We start from the raw sequence: 17,866 nt of genomic DNA, 5'->3' as shown, positions 1-17,866 counted from the left end.
AGAAGTATGATTCTAAAACATACCCACCTTTAGTAATAAAAAGGATTACATCACTAAAAAATGTCTGTTTCACAGAAAATATTTTTTATTTGCATTTACATATGGATACAGAGTGTTTCTTTTATTTTATCTACATATAATATTTTTTACATATGAGAACATATACATATTTATATACATACGTATGCTTGTATGTCTACATCTCCATACAGGAATGAGATTCTAAGTACTGTGAATATACTTTGAAAGCTAAATCGTAATAGTAGGCAAAAAAATCGCAAAAAAATGAACTAAGATGTATGGCATTTAAAAAAAAATTAAAATAAGTGAAAAAAAAAAATGCTTCTTTATCAAAAAATTACCTACGGAGTACAAATTCATAAATGTGTAGCTGGGGCTTTGGGTCCATGACTGTCAATATACAAAGACTAAATTTTTCCTTCTACTTTTGTTTATGTATGTATGTACGTATGCACTTGCGCTTATGTGATTAGGTCACTTTATCTTCTTACAATAAATATTTTTCATGATAATTTTTTTTTAATATTTCTTTTTTTTATAAATTTTGTTCTTATATATTTTTTATGAAAATTTAATTCATTCTAAAATAAAAACCCCGTAAATAAAAGTTCCAAACTGTATACGAAATTCACAAAAATTGAGAAAATATCACAAGGTCTTCAACTTTTATTCAGAATCTCTAGAGAACTTCTGGGTATGCAGTTTTACAGCCCATTTAATTTTAGTATAATGAAGTTTGAATTTGTAGTCGCTCAAAAATTACGCCGATTTTTCAGAATTTTTTTTCGTATACAATGTTTTTATTGCACAATGAAACACATTTTTGTATTACAAATAATTCAAAAAGATAAAGTGTCTTAATTATGTAAGCACAAGTGTACATGTATGTGTGCCTTCCACATACTTTCCGCCTTCTACTTGACAGAGCTGAATGCTGCTCTGTCTTCTCCTGCTTCTACTTCTACAGCAGCCGGTTGTTAAGCACTATTCTCAGTGCATTCTCAACTTTCCCTCCTTCTTTTCATACTTTATTCTTCCACACTTTCATTTGCTTTCTTCCACCTGTTTGCTCTTGAAGCATCCTTGTAACTTCCTTTTCAGCCTTCTCTTCATTTATTCTTTCCTTTGCTTTCTTCCACTTTTCTTCTCCTGGCACTGCCATATCACCTGGTGAAACTTACACTCCCAACTCACGACTTGGCGTTGTCGTAGCCATTTGTCCAGTATGCGTTCCCGGTGGTGGTGGGGATACCAATCCTGGCATTAAACGATTCAATAGGCTGCGTATGGCGAATGTGACATCATGATTGGCAAAGCAGAAGAGAAACGAAACGACAAATCCTTGTAGGCTCACTAAGATCACGGAAAGTATTTGATAGAAACGTTCCAATGGAGTGCCGCTATCTGGCCGATAGGGTAGCAGAGAGTGCTGCAGGCCAAAAAGTGGGATCTGTGAAGAAAGAGAAGGGGAGAAAGAGGGAGAAAAAAGTGAGATTGAGAGGAATTAGAAAGAGAAAATGTTAGGCAAAATGAAACCGTTAAACTGTGAGTACCCTCCAGTATTCGCATTAGCAATTTGCCGTTTGTAAATAAAATTTCGCGTATTCTGGAGTCAATCGCCACCATAGCATTTAATTGTAGTTAGTAAAATATGTACTAGGAGTCAATCGTGTTCGCTGTATTATGTTTCGTCTACCTCTTGACAGCCCATATTTGTTTCTTTTCGTACAAATAAAAAAGGTAAGCGACAAATGGAAGGCGAAAAAAACTAACTTCACAAATAGTGAAAAAAGGTAATTAATAAATTGAAAACAAGAATAATAAATAAAATAAAGATGCATTAAATTTAATCATATTTATGTTGCATTTTTCGTCGTTAAGAGCTACTGTTCTCTGACACTCTTAGACAACTAGTGCAAAAAATATCAGCTGTCCCCTTAGAGTGGAACCCTCAAGGTTACAGGCGCAAAGGACGAGCCAAAGGATTCTGGCACCACAGCCTTCACGAGGAATTATCCAGAAACAATTTCACCTGGACGTAAGCTAAATAAACAGCCAACGACAGAAGAACGGAAGATGAACGAAGTGTAGTTCAGAGGTGGAAATTGTCCCCCTGCAAGTGTTTTGCTAACTTCATTGTAATGCTGCAGTGGCGATGGACTACTGCCTGGGACACACAAATTCTAAAAACTTATATCGAAACCATGCGAAGAGATTGGCATGAAATTACCGGTACACTCCAAGTAGGTGACGATTCGTCACTCCATGACCGGTCCAAAGTACCGGAGGGTGTGTGTTTCATGGAATGAGTGTAAAAAATTTTATCAAATAGCATATGACTGCATGCGAGAAATAAGCTTGGGCATGAATTAAAGCTGGAACTGTATTTAAAAGTCAGCTGATAACAAATTGCAATGACACTCATGAACTCACAGTTTCAACATCAAATTCATAAAAATGCAAAGGCAAACGTTTTTGTCAGTTGAATATTTTCTTGAGTTTTTTTAGTGAATTGCTTACTTTTTTCATTTATGCATGTGACAGTTGCTTTCCAGCACATTTTTTAAGTTTTTTTTCTTTGGCACTAACTGTTTTCTCTACTATTTGGTCTTTTTTTGTTCAACTTTTGTCTGAGTCTGCGTTTGCGTGTGTGTCTGTTATCTGCCACTAACTTTGAATTGTTTTCTTTCTCGACTTACCAGTATTATGGTAGCCCGCACGGCTTTCCTTATGGCCAACGGTGCTGGCTGTGCTGACTGTGGATGTAATTTACGCACAATAACCCGTAAAACGTTGACGAGGAAAACTGTGAAGTTTACGGTGATGTTTTTTTTGTTTGCGAATAAAAATGCAGTACTTAATAAATTGATGGGGGAAAATTTTCTTAGAAAAATATTTGTTATTACCGAAACTTGCCAATAGCGATGCGCAGATGGGCACAGATAAGATCCAGAGCAGGAAACTGTCGTCCATCCAACAGCTGGAAGTGAGAGTAGAAGTTGGTTAGTGAATAGAAGTGATAGAGCACATCGAATTGAAATTTTCTAACCTAAACATACATATTAATTTGTGGAACAGAAGTGCATTATTTTCTCAAAGAAGCTCGTTGTTTGGGTGCTACACCAATTAACAACAAAAGTCATGACGGATCAAATTTCCGTCTGGGAAGCCTTGGCCAAACGGAATGAAAGCGAGCCATGAGAATTGGGTCACATACGATAATATTGTGCGATAACGATTGCGATCAAAGTGTGATGAAGCAGCTCAAATGGTGGGCAAACTAGGACTAACGGCAAGGAAGGTTCTATTGTGTATTTGGTGGGACATGAAATCAATCATTTATTATGATTAGCTTCGGTATGGCCAAACACTACTTTTAAATTCAGATCTCTACTGTCAACAATTGGACCGTTTGAAGCTAGCGGTTGACCAGAAACGGCCAGAATTGGTCAACAGAAGAAGTGTTGTGTTCCATGAGAACAACTGAAAACCGCACGCGCCAGTAGTGACTCTCCAAAAACTGCGGGAGCTTGACTGTGAAGTTTTAATGCAACCACTTTATAGGCCAGACCTGGCACCAAGCGATTGCCATCTTTTTTACTCATTGCAAAAGTTCCTGAGTGATGAGAAATTGGTATCAAGTGAAGATTTTGAAAATCGAACACTAGAGTTTTCCGACAATATTGAGCAAGACTTCTTTGGGGGTGTGGCATTATGAAGCTTCCCTTGAAACGGCAACAAATTATACAACAAAACGGCGCTTATTTGAACCAAAAATTTTAAATAACGTTTTGAATTTCACGCAAAAATAATGGATTTCTTTTTCCCAAGCTAATATAATAAAAAAGGACACACACAAACACAAACATCTATACTAAACTATAAAAACTTACTGTAAATTATCGTCAGTGTGAAAAAATCGTGCCAAACCATAGGCCAACAGAAAGAGTAGTGGTGACATCCAGGCAAACAGTTTGAACCAACGCATCACTATGGTGTCCTTAACGAAAACCTGGTGTTGATTTGGAAAAAATAAACAGTATTTTATGCCTTGTTTTATGTTAAAAAAAAAAAAAATTCAAAATATTTAAAAAAAAATTTAAAATATTTAAATATTTCAGTTAGACTGCATTAAGCGGGACAACTTTAAAGGGTGAACAAGGTTTAGGCGGCTCAAGATTTTTGTTGCTTTTTTCTTCTCAAACTTCTCAAAAACACATTTCGAATTCTCTTTTCTTGCCTTGACTTTATGTGTCACATAACTTTTTGTACTTCCTTTTATTTATCTTTAATTGAGTTGTTTTCCTTCGCTTAGCTTTTGGAATATATTTAAGCAACTTTTTATTACCATAATTAGCTATACTGCTTGCCTTTTAATTCCTTATCTCGCTTATGCATTAATATTTCTACATTAAGGTGTCCCAAAAAAATTAAAGTGTTTTTTTAACGCACACCCTCTTATTTTGTTCGAATGGTCTCAAAACATCTAAAAATAAAGTTTCGTCTATTTAGAATCACGGCAACCCGTGCCGAGTTGCGCGGAAACCTAACGGTACTTGTAACGTACGGCGCGCGCGAACTGTCGGATTGATTGCGTGTAATTACTTGTTTGTTTTATTAGTAATCGCGGGTTTTTCGTGTAGTCAACATGTCGGTGGAGTTACGAAGTTCCAAAAAGGAGATATTTTTAATAGGGGACGTAAAACATCAAATTACCGATTCTAAACTTCCCTCTAACGGGCAAGTACTGGCAGTTTTGTTCTATAATATTCGTGAAGTGAACTTGAGTGTCAATGAAAGTGCAAATCTCACAATTCGTGAGTGTATTATTTATTGGGAAAAGGCACGTATACCGACCAGATCAATATCTCACTGTGTTAAGAAACTAGTTAACTTATACCAAGTTATACCTTAGCACCATCAACATCATCTTGCGAACCACCACTAGAAAAGTCATCTTCTGACTCTGAAATAATAGAATTAGAAGAAAATAGGCCCAGCGCAAGAGAAGCCTCCTCTCAGCCCGATAAAACTTCTATGCGGAAAAATATTATAACTCCCAAGTTAGTTGCCGCATTAGACAGGTGTCAATTAATTGTGAGGGATTCTGTCTTTATAATTGAAGCTACTATTGAGGCTCTGGGTCACAATACGGATGAATTCCCTATAAGCAAGTCCTCCATCCATAGAGTTCGTACGGAAATGCGAAAAGAACGGGCTGAAGCTATAAAAATTGATTTTCAAAACAAGGTCCCGGACACGGTAACTGGGACGGAAAACTGTTGCCAGCTCTAGATTCACGTAAAAGTAAAGAAGAACGCCTACCGGTAGTTATTACGTACGATAATAAAGAACAAATTATTGCTGTTCCTAAATTGGATAGCTCGACAGGAAGAGGACAGGCAGACGCAGTTTGAGATGCTATTACGAACTGGAACCTTGAAGACAAAGCCCAGATTCTCTGTTGTGATACTACTGCTTCTAACATAGGCCTCATAAATGGAGCATGTGTGCTTCTCGAACAAAAACTGGGTAAAGAAGTGCTTATTTTTGCTTGCCGTCATCACGTTTACGAATTAGTACTTAAAGGCGTGTTTGAAGCGAAAATCAGTCAAATAACTACAAGCCCAGACATCCCATTATTCAAGAAATTCCGAGAAAACTGGAAAAATATCGATCCTGAGAAAAAACAAAACTGTACAGAAAAGCTATCTTGTTTTAATGTTTCGGAAATTGACAAGCTGCTAGAATTCTACAAAACTGAATTAACCAAAGAAATCGTTAGAGATGACTATCGCGAATTAATTGAGCTTTCAATTATATTTCTTGGCGGAGATTCAGAAAAGAAATATAAGATTCGGCCTCCAGGTGCTATGCACCAGGCTCGATGGATGGCGAGAGCCATTTATTCATTAAAAATATCGTTACTTAGCTCTCAATTCAGAATTTCAAACAAGGATAAGGCAGCTCTGTTGGACGTATGTCTGTTCATCGTGACATCCTACGTAAAACCCTGGCTCCAATGTATTTTAGCAGTAAAGGCGTCGTATCAGGATTTGTGTTTTTTGAAGGCCATGAAAAATTACGAAACAATAGACAAAATCATTTCAAAAGCAGCTTTGCAGAAGTTTTGCCAGCATTTGTGGTACTTGACAGATGAAGTATCTATTCTGGCTTTATTTGATGATGATGTCGATCTAGAAACTAAAGTAAGAATGATTGCTAACTTAACTAGAGAAAACCCAACAGCCCACAATAAACGCTACATTGCATCCAAAGAAGAACTCTGTGGCCCACTTTTTGGTACGTTAATTAAGGTTTGATTTTGTTCTATGACTAAGTTTGCTAATAGGTATAATTGATAACTGATCTATCTGTTTTAATTTCAGAGAGAAACATTGATGACTTCGTCTCTGTCAAAAGCAAGTTCCTGTTTAATCGACTCCAGATTGCCGACAGTTTTCTGAACTAGTGCCCCTCTTCGTGGTCAAATGATGATTCGATTCTACAGGCTAAAAAGAAGCTGCTAGGACTGAAAGCAGTTAATGATACGGCAGAAAGAGCGGTTAAGTTAATGCAAGACTTCCATGGTTTGATCACTGTTCAAGAGGAGCAAAAGCAATTTTTATTACGTTGCGTACAAGAACACCGACAGGTATATCCCGACTGTAAAAAGCAAACTTTGAAAAGAAAATTCGATGTTTTATAATAAAAAGAAAATAAATACGAAATATGTGTTTTATATTTATTTATTTAATTAATCTAAAAATTCAATTAAATCTTTCTCTATTGTGAGCCTATAGCTTTCATACTAACTTTTAAACTCAAAGTTTGACATCAAGTCGGCACGGGTTAATGACATCCGATCTCAATAATATTTTATATTTAAGTTTTTAGAGTCAAATGGAAAAAAATAAAGGGTGTGCGTATTGAAATTCCGAAAAAAAAATTTCCCCTTGTAGCCTGGGACACCCTATTCTACATATACACACCTATTTGATTTTCTTAATTTTCCATATTTTTTCTACATATTTTTATGTTCATCCCCAACGCAGCACTCTATGTAATCAAACTTTCCTATTTTCATCGTTGCAGGCACACAGACGCGTGATGACTAACTACGCCTACATACAAATATAGAAATGCACAGCAGTAGTAACCCAGTAGGTATTTGTAAAAGGGTTTCTTCGACTCGCTACTTTTCTGCTCGCTATCTCTGGGCGCTGCTCACTTGACGAAAAATTTGCATGAAAGCAACAACAAAGCTATCGGGAAAGATCCCTCGGTGATAAATCCAAAAACTGGTATGTATAACTCAGTATTTTCACAAATAAATATAATTTTTAGTAGCTCTTTGACAGCTACCACTACTACCAGCGCAATTCACTACTTGCTAGCGCTTGGTGAAACGAAGAGGCCTACAGCCTTTCTGGCATACCTTACCATAGGCGACCTGTGAACACGTAGCACTTTATTGCCCTTCTAACCGAAATTTCTGAGAAGCTCAATAGGAAGTTCTTTGTCAAATGCATACTTAAGCTTTTATATTTCATCAAAGATGCTCTACACTATTTGACGATCTATCGGAATTTATTCAACAACTTTTCCTTACACATAAAGTTGACAAATTTTTATATATTTTCCCAAAAAATTAGCAGATTTTCTTTAAAACCTGGTAGGCTCTTACTCGACATGCCTGGCGGCATTGATTAAAAAGCCATTGTTTGACAAAGCTGCCCAAGAACTAGTCCTAGCATATTCCTTAAGGAAGACTGTATGTAACTCCTTTCCAGGGAAAGGAAGGTCAAAGGTCTCACGACGTACATCATTTCATATAAAAAGTAAGGGAGAACAAAAGCCTTGCTATTTGCCTAAGGAACGGCTGGCAGTACTTCGAGAAAGGGCTTCAAGTCATTTCACTGACAACTGGGAGGAGCGTATGCATGGATCTGCATTAACGAGTAAACACTAACGCCGGGGATAAACTCATAGAATGGCAATATGCATGTACAAGTGAGTGTTTTATCTGTTTCTGTTTGTATGCGCACATCCGGCTTGCATAACACGCGCGAAACTTTTAATAACGTTTTGGAAAAAAATATGAGAAAGTTCGCAAGAGCTGAAATAAAATACTGAATGAAAAAATCAAAACATCTTTGCTTCGCATTTAGATTTTTGAGATTCGTTTAATGGTTGTTAAATGTGAAAAGTCCTTGCATGCATATTTTAATTTTATGACAGGCATTTAGGGGACTAATTTATATGTTAAACTCTGTACATTTTAATTATAATTATAACATATGTAAATGCTTTGATTTCCCAAAAAAAAAAAGAAAAAACTTAGTATGAGAGTGATTGTTGATCGCAAGAATGGTATAAATTGATATATTTGGCATATTTCTCTTAATTTTTTAAAAAAATGTGCATTTTATCGCAATCGATAGTTTTTGTTATCGATAGTTTATCTTAAAATTCGCCAACTATTTTCTGTTAAATAATATTATTTTCGCTCCAAGTATATTTCGACACAGAGAGATAAGGAGGAGCATATGCGAAATTGGAGATGTCTCCAAAAGGAGACAACAACGCCGAAAAAGTGGAACCGACAGGTTCAAAGAATCGCTGTCGGCCGACTTGCGAAAGAAAAAATGCTAGAGGGAACGAATATGCTGAGACCGCCAGGTAGATCCTCAAAGAGATGGCAAGATTGTTGGACTTCCGGCTCTCGATCCGAATAGAAAATTAGTACCTAAGTACACAGTGTAGAATTTTTATTGTTAAGCCAATCTTGTTATAAAACAGGACATAGTCCTAAATGAAATTAAATAAGAATAAAAGGAAGAAATGCACATAGATATCTCTTATAAGCCAGAATTTTTTACCAGGCAAAACTGTGTTGATTTTCGTTTTTTATTACCAAGTGGTTCCAAAGTGATGTTTTTCATTATTTCGATTCAAACTTATATTTACAAATTTATCGAAGTTAGAAGCGGCATTATTTATTTCAGCAAGGAGTTCTTCTTTCCTGATTTATTGAATAATAAAAAAATTATCGGGCCTTTTTAATATCACTTCCGACTAAACTTTCTCGATAATTTACCAAGTAATTGGAAATTTATCGAATCATGCGTATTATTAATTTCAATTCCGATGAAAGTTGTTTGATATTTTATGCAATAATGTGAAATTATTCCAATAGCTTATTAAAAGATGAAGAGTATTCTTTTTAAATCTTCCAATTTTCGGCGCGTATTATTCTTTAGAGTCGAAGCAAAAATGTTCGAGAATTTATTGAATAATGTGAAATTTATCGAATGATGAGGATTATATTCTTCGAAACTGACCAAACATTTTCGATACATTATCGAACCATGAGGAGTTTATCGAATGATGAGAATCATTCCTTTATAGTCTGAGTAAACATTTTCGATTATTTTTCGAATAATGTGAAATTAATCGAATAATTCCCAGCCATCGATAACTTGGAATCGGAGCAAAAACTTCTGATACCTTTTTGAACAGTGCGGATTGAAATTTATCGAATGATAGGGATGTTATTTTCGATTCTGAGCAGAGATTTTGGATATGTTATCGAATTATGTGAAATTGATCGAATCATGAGCATTATTAATTTCAATTCCGAGCAAAGATTTTCGATAATTTATGAAACAATCAAATTTGTCGAATGGTATTATTAATTAAGCGAATAACGATGGGGTAGAGTATTTTTTTGGACTCGAAGGAAACATTTTTGATAATTTATCGAATAATGATTGTTATTCACTACACTTTGGAGAAAAGTTTTTCGATAATTTATCACATAATGTGAAATTTATCGAATAATGAAATAAAATGAAATCACTTTCTAAAGTTTTTTTACAATAATTTGTCGAACAAATTGAAATTTATCGAGTAATACACGATTTAGCGATATACGGGCAAATAATTTCGATAATTTATCGAATAATAGAAGATTTATGAAACTGAGCTGTACACGTCTTGTTTACTTACTTATTATTGTTTTAAGTAACAATAAATTTGAAAGAAAAGTTCCGCGTTTTGATCGAAATTTATATTATTTGTAATTTATTTATATTTAGTAATAATATCGTTGATTTCAATGAAAACTTAAAATTCTTTATTTTTTTATTAATGGAAATTGGGTTCGATGACACCGGCTGCTCAAAAATGGCAGCCCATATTTTGAATATTTTTGCTGCTATCTGCATAGAATATTTTGTCACGTGTTGCAGCTTTGCTTCACCGAGATTTGTATTATTCATTTTTCCTTTATTTTGTACAAAAGAGTACATTTGTATTTTTGTTTAACTTACCACTACAAGTACCAGATGCAAATGGAGTCCCTCACAAAACATCCAGAAGTAATTCACCAGCATAAAATAGTGTACGACCAAATGTAGCAGAATACACCAGGGCTGTGGGGCAAAGGAAAACGAAAAGTTCAACAAAATAAAATGGATAAAATAATCAAATTATGAAAATATTAGAGCAAATTGTTTGATTCAAGCAAATACCACAAATTCATATGCAAGTAATATTTCAATTTTCATAAGCTGGCATACCGATTTCATTCACTAATACATCCACATGCAATATAATATTATTGATGATCTCTAACCCGACTACAACTCACCGGATTATTTCCTATTAAGTCCGGTTGCTCGACCACCAATTTATACCAGAGTATCCAGGCGATGCAAGTGAATGCCAGGGAGGCAAACAAATGCACGTGTATGCGTATGCGGGTGCAACGTAAGGATCTGCGTGTTTATGCATATTAAATGCGGAGTAAATAAGAGTGCATGGTGTGGAAAGAGGGAGAGAGACAGGATATAAAGAAAAGTATGTTCGCATTAAAATTGCAAAAGATTACAAAGAATAAATTGCTTTTTTCCCATAAACATACATACATATATGGAAGTGCTTAGATGCAAGGGGGCATTTATGAATTATTTGCACCTGTTGAATACTTACTTAAAGCCAAGAAAGATGATAAGTGAGAGCATTAAGGAGATTAAGGAGACCGCATATCCTTTCACGTACAGCTCGTTTACAAATCTGCGGAACTGTTGAGTGAATCGAAAATGGATGAGGGTTAAGTGTAGAAAAGAAAAGTGGACGATAACATTCATGAAACTCATGGTATTGTTAGAGAAAAAAAATTAATTACATTTTTTTAGAGCACTAAATTTTCACTTTAAATAAATGAACATTTTGCAATGCACCCAATTCAATTAATAACTTAACTTCTTTAAAACTTTTGTATTTAGGAGATTCACTTGCAAAACATTTTATCTCTCTGATCAAGCGATAAAGGCGTCTGAACAAAAATTTAATTCTTTCATTGCCTTTTTATTTCCCTCTTCAATAGCCACTCACCTCCAAGTCGTCATAATCAATACAGTTGGTATAATTGGACCACTCACGGCCGCTGACTGGATGATGGTACCAGGTGCCGTTCTCCAAGCAGCTAAAAGTGATGAGAATGCATTAATTTATATGTGTAAAATGGAAGATATAAGAAGGAGGGGAGATAGTGTTAGAGAAGAGAAACGAAATAGTAAGAAATGAGCGCTAAAAACTGAACAACCAACAAATTAGTTCAATGGAGAAGGAATTATTAGGTAGAAGGAACAAATATCTCAGTATGGCAGTACAGAAATTATCTCAAGGTGGCGGTGTGTGTCTTAGCTAAACGCGAATCAAAAATGAGCTTGAAGACAAAATTAAGGAATTAATATGGTGGAACAGAAAAATATGAGAGTGATAGAGATCGATGAAGTAGTGAGCAGGCTTCGTGTGGGTGTTTGTCTTAACTAAATTCAAAAGAAAGCGAGTGAAAATAAATATGGCGGAATGCAAGGCACATCAGTAAAGAAGCAGTAGTAGAGCAAAAACAACAATGTTGTGTATTTTGTTTTTGTTTAATTCTCAAACACGAAATGAATTCTATAGGCAACAACAAAATAAAGTTTGATAGCTTAAATAATACATAAAATTAAATAAAAAGTGAAATCAGCTGCTCTATTTTGTCGCCGTGCCTCGGCAGAATATAAAGATATCAGAGTAACAAAAAACCGTAAAGTTATGAGTATTCGGCTTCTGCACTCGGCTTAATCCTCCGTTGAACACCCAGGTTTGGCATTTTTTCGTCCTCTTCGTTAAATTCTAGGCGGCTACCTGGACTCTCAAGTCGTTAGCTATTATCGAAATATGTTAAATTCACGTTCAAAGTCGAAAAATCCAGTCTGGCCAGACGCGGGTGCCCAACGAAGAGTTAACTAATTGAAAGGGGGTAGCATTTCCACAAGGAAATAAGAAAAAGAAAATGATTAAAGCAACAAAGTAAAATAAGAAATCAATTACTTTGAGTGTCTTGGCTAAATTTGGAGCTACGATATCTGAGGAGAGATTTGTCTTTGGTAAAATGAAATTAATCAACACTTTAATAAAACTATAGAAAAGTCGTATCTGTACATTGAAAACCTCCGGAATGAGGAGATGGTGCAGAGAATGTAAACTAATATAAATAATACATTTGGACTATTTTTAGGATATTTGTCTGCCTCTTTGTCTGTTTGAATTCGCTAAGCTCTGGGCGAATGGAGCCAAACACTCAATAAAGGATAACTTTTCATGGCAGAAATACACTCGGAGCTTTGCCATTGTCTATCGGGGAGCGACCGCTATAAGAAAAAAACCTTGGTGTTTCATAGCCATAGCCTGTTTCAAGCCTGGGCACTACTGAATGGGAGCCATTCCGCGGCCGCGTACAAAGTTTTACCACTATAAAATTTAATGTAGAGAAAAACAAAAATGGAACAAATTGTTTTGAATAAAATTAAGTTCGTTAATTTATTTATTTTAATTTTTTGTTGTTGATTTCATTTCTTTTAACCGAAATGCAAATTAGGGTCGTTTGTATATACTGAAAATGGCTACATATATTACTTTCTTACATGCTACACAGAAAACAATTCTCCACAATTTAGCGACGCGGAGGATGCTGAAATACAATTTAGCATTAATGCAGCCATAGGCACACATTTAAATAGAGTTGCCACCTAACTACAAAAATAAAATTAACTAGTTTAATTAAAATATTGCCATTTGGATAATATTTTGCTTTGTAGGGCAATTTAATCACGAAATATTTTTAAATAGTGGTGCCATCTGTCTAAAAAATTAAAATTAAATAAATACAATAGTTAAAAACAGTCAGTATTACAATATTGGAGGATTTTGAGCAAACATTAATGTAGACATATTTTTAAATAGAGTTGCCACCTAACTAATTAAAAATTAAAATTACTCAAATTTGTTTAAATATTTCATGTGCATAATATTTTGGTTTTTAAGGGGTAACACCACTCTACACGCGTAAAATAAACACGAGTTTTAAAGAATTTTTTTGTATAGAAAGAAAGGGAAAACAATCACTCTGATTCGGGAAGTTATTACTTATATACTAAAATACAAAACTACAAAGTTTGATCGAAAAATTTTACAAAATGGCGGTATTGGAGACATTTTTGTAATGTGGTTTCTCTTGAAGGAGCTCCGCGGCACGCAGCACAGAGGGTGCAAATTTTAATCTGGAACAAGGAAATTTATTTTTTCTTAATCTAGATAAGAAGAGCTAGAGAAACACGTAGGGGATTTAAAAAATATTTATTTTTGTGGAATTAGCAAGCATTTGAAGAAAAAAACTCTATTTTGGACTAAAAAAACGGCATTTAAATAATTATAACAATCGTTTAAATTAATCTATCGAAAATCCCCTACGCTCTTCTCTTAAGAAGATTATTATACAGACATAGTGAAAAACCTGATTAAAAATATTTAAAATTGTTTGAGTTATGCTGCGTGCCAATTTCAGAAAACGTGTTTTGAGAAAAACGCGTTTAAAGTTTGGAAATTTGGAGAAATCATTAGGTAGCAGTCACAACGCTTGGTTAAAAGCTTAAAATATTTATGAAATAAACTTCGGTAACGTATAAAACTTTTTGTTCTGTATTTTAAAAGGTTCAAAGAATTTTTTAAGCTTATAAAAAAAAAATCAATTTTTTGAAATTTCTACAGTGGTGTTACCCCTTAAGGCAATTTAATAACGTAATATTTTTAAGTAGTGTTGCCGTCTGGCTAAAAAATTAAAACTAATAAAAACGGTTGTTAAAAAAGTGAGTACTACAATATTAGTATAAAATTAGAGGAGTTTGAGAAACCATTCATACAGACATATTTTTAAATAGAGTTGCCACCTAACTAAAACATTTAAATAAATTAATTTATATTCAATATTACCATGTGTTAATATTTAGCTATTTGTGGCAATTTAATAAAGAAACATTTTTAAATAGGATTGCCATCTGTCTAAAAAATTAGAACTAAAAAACGGTAGTTAAAAAATAAAAGTGTTACAATATTGGTATCAAACGAAAGCTGCTTGGCTTGGCTAAGAATAACTTAATTCCGCAAAGTTTTTAGTAGAGATACCACTTTATTTAATTTTTTCTTTTTTTTTAATTTGAACGTTAAATTATTAATCACAAAACTGGTTTCAAATTTTAATTTTAAATAAATAAATTTATAATAAACTGTATTTTAAATTAAAATTACAAAACAAAACAAATTACCAAGGCAACCGGCCTTGTAATGGCCTGAAATGTTGTTAAACTCTCACAAATAGGCAAACAAAGAAATAAATTAAAAATAACTAAAGATGCACACAACTAAAAAAATAAGCTGGTTATTTGAAGCAGGTATTAAAAAAATTGTTTACCACAATTAATATTTGTTCTAACGAGAATAAAAGGGAAAATTTGATTAAAACATAAAAATAAAAATAAAAACCCACCACAACCGCTAAAAATTAATGTAAAGGAAATCGTTGGAATGAAGCAAATATTTACTTGCAATAACAGCCGGCCGCACGGAAATACGGCAGGGTATGCATTATTTTAATGCCAAAAATTGGCAACTGTTGATTCTCGAATATTGAAATGCACTCACGTTTTGTGCGCCAGGAATTTTCGATTGAAACCTTCCACAAAATCTGGACAATATTGACTGAGCACAGTGCCGGCGGGTGTACGCGGCCAACAGAGATAGCCATCGAAACTCAGAGGGCAAAAGCGGAGCTGTGCGCTGGAAGTGGAAGAAGGTGTGTGGGTGGCCGAAGAAGATGTTGAGGTGAAATGTGTAGTGGAATTACTGCTATGCGTCTCGTTTACATTGCTTGCTGTTGGCTTTAAATTATGCCTGGAGATGTAGGCGAATAGCTCCTTTTGCTCCACTTTCGCTTCGTCCACATTCGCCAAGTCGATGGTGCCCTCGCTGAGTATGGCGTCTTCGAGGTAACCTGGTGCGCCAATGACGTTGGCTGTTGGAAAGGCAGAGAAAATAAAGAAAGTGAGAAGGCGTAAGTGTGGGTATGAAATGAGAAAAAAATGAAGACATGCACTGTCAGTGTGAACACTTCCTTGTTACCACATATTGACAAGCTTTGACTATTTATTTGAATTTTTATTATTTTTTATTTTTTAAATTTCAAACTTTGTACAAAATTAAAAAAAAACGGTAAATTTTAATAAAAATTTTCCAACTTTTTATTAAAACTTTGTAGAAAAATTGTATGCGATACTAGCTGGTGGTAGCAGAGGAAGAGGACGGCCTCTTCTTCTAAACACTGTTTTCTTTGGTTAAATATGAAACAGATGCTGCGAAAGTCAGTTAGCTTCACGATTTCAAAGCGGACAGTCTCCAATTCGAGGTGCAAAGCTCAAAAGGGTCTGTCAGTTCCCGCAGTTGGTGTGAGCATATTATATTTACGATGTTAAATTTGTTATACGAATTCCAATTGATTTTCAATTAATACTATTTATTCAAACAATTTCCACTCACCTTCCTCATCCGTATCATTTGCTGCCAAACCGGTCTCATTCTGATACCGAACCAAGCAGTTGAGATAAAGATGCGACAGAAATTCACGCAGATATTGATTATTGGATTGGAATGGCTCGAAAAGGAAGGCCATTGTTGTAAATGTTTTCTTTTTCTGTTTGCTTTTGCAAATGCCGTTAGTCAACCGCCGTTTTGCCTGCTGCCTCAGCACCTCACCTCACCACAGTGAATGGATGTGTGATTATTTATGTTTGGCTGAGCGCTTTCACTTAATTGGCCAAATGTGTCCTCAATTGGGATGCCTGCTGTTGTTGTTGCTGCTGCTGTTCATTTGGCCTTTGTTATCCTCTTTATGCGTTGAAAAATTCCGATAAAAAAGCTTTTCTGTTGAATAAAATGAAACAGAGGGGGAAGGTAAGTATTGTAGATTTAATCTTCAATGATGGCAATGAACTTTGATTTACTGCAGTCAAAGTAAATGAATTTTTATTGCACGCTTACAGCCGCTTTAGCATAATTGGCATTTGTGTGCCACATCTGCGTGAGTGTGAGTGTATGTGTGTAAATGTGCGTGCAGCCTGTTGCTTGTTCAAATTTCAGTTGTGTGCTATTTCACACCTCAATCGTTTTTCATTTTATTACCAGAGTTTTCAATTTTCTGCCATTGAAGTGGAAATTATTTTTTTTAACTTTTTTCCTAAAGCTAGTGTTATCTTGTGCTGTTGTGACACAACCTGATCGCTCTACCTTAAACCTATTTAAATTCTGTGTTGAAGTGAAAAGTTTATTGGAAAAGAAAATAATGAAAAAGTGTGTCGCTTCTAGTCACCCAAAGCGGAAATATTGTATAAGAGTATGAGTTGTCAGAGGGCCGGAAAGCGAGACAGATATTAAGTGCCAGGGAATCCAATGAATTGGTGTGGCAATGAACTGGTGTTATTTTAGTGAAATTGGAACTACAATAAGTTCGTGTTCCTTCCTTTTTTTATTTAAGCAAGTGATGAATTGAGGACGGCTGTGGTTTTTAAGTAGCCCAGAAGCTAATACAAAATTTGATATATGATATATAGAACGTTCTCTATGCCTAGATCTAGTGCACTTTAGGCCTTTGAACTTACTGGTACATCAACTGTTGATGAAATATGTAAGTAGAATTTGTTCTGCATTCCTATTCGATAGATTGAAACTTGTACTAAATTTGATGGTTGAAAACTAATAAAACTTTTGGCAGTTGATTATTCGAAATAATTTTTGATTTGTTCGGAAACTAGCACTGAATTTTACCATTTTTCATTTGTTTGAAATTAGTACTAATTTAGAAAATTTTTCATTTGTTCGGAATTAGTATTAGTTTTGATCATTTTTCATTCGTTCGGAACTGGTACTGAATTTGGCCATTTTCATTTGTTTGAAACTAGTACTAAATTTGACCATTTTTCGTTCGTTAGGAACTAGTACTAAATTTGACAATTTTTCATTGGTTTGAAACTAGGATTCATTTGTACGTAATTCATTAGTTAGGAACTAGTACTAAATTTGACCGCTTTTCATTTGTTTGAAACTAGTACTACATTTGGCCATTTTCATTTGTTTGAAACTAGTACTAAATTTGACCATTTTTCGTTCGTTAGGTACTAGTACTAAATTTGACAATTTTTCATTGGTTTGAAACTAGGATTCATTTGTACGTAATTCATTAGTTAAGAACTAGTACTAAATTTGACCGCTTTTCATTTGTTTGAAACTAGTACTACATTTGGCCATTTTTCATTTGTTTGAAACCAGTATTACATTTGACCATTTGTCATTTGTTTGAAACTTGGACTAAATTTAACCATTTTTCATTAGTTAGGAACTAGTACTAAATTTTACCACTTTTCATTTGTTTAAACCTAGTTCTATATTTGACCATTTTTCATTT

At 34.5% G+C, this 17,866-nt stretch overlaps 1 protein-coding gene across 1 annotated transcript; it reads right to left on the bottom strand.

Annotated features, from left to right (window-relative positions):
* Positions 1-652: 652 nt before the first annotated feature.
* Positions 653-16,156, bottom strand: LOC129238495 (calcitonin gene-related peptide type 1 receptor). The gene is made up of 10 exons (XM_054873531.1): positions 15,946-16,156; positions 15,055-15,424; positions 11,422-11,512; positions 11,017-11,108; positions 10,676-10,802; positions 10,356-10,457; positions 3,915-4,033; positions 2,928-3,001; positions 2,721-2,827; positions 653-1,471 (listed from the first exon to the last, which is right to left on the bottom strand). The coding sequence occupies exons 1-10, from the start codon at positions 16,076-16,078 to the stop codon at positions 1,199-1,201; spliced, it is 1,488 nt and encodes a 495-aa protein (XP_054729506.1). The 5' UTR covers positions 16,079-16,156; the 3' UTR covers positions 653-1,198.
* Between the last annotated feature and the right edge of the window lie 1,710 nt (positions 16,157-17,866).

The sequence above is a fragment of the Anastrepha obliqua genome, chromosome 2 (genome assembly GCF_027943255.1).
Source record: "Anastrepha obliqua isolate idAnaObli1 chromosome 2, idAnaObli1_1.0, whole genome shotgun sequence".
NCBI lineage: Eukaryota > Metazoa > Arthropoda > Insecta > Diptera > Tephritidae > Anastrepha > Anastrepha obliqua.
The sequence above is the reverse complement of the archived record's forward strand: the minus strand, read 5'-3'. Positions and strand labels throughout refer to the sequence as shown.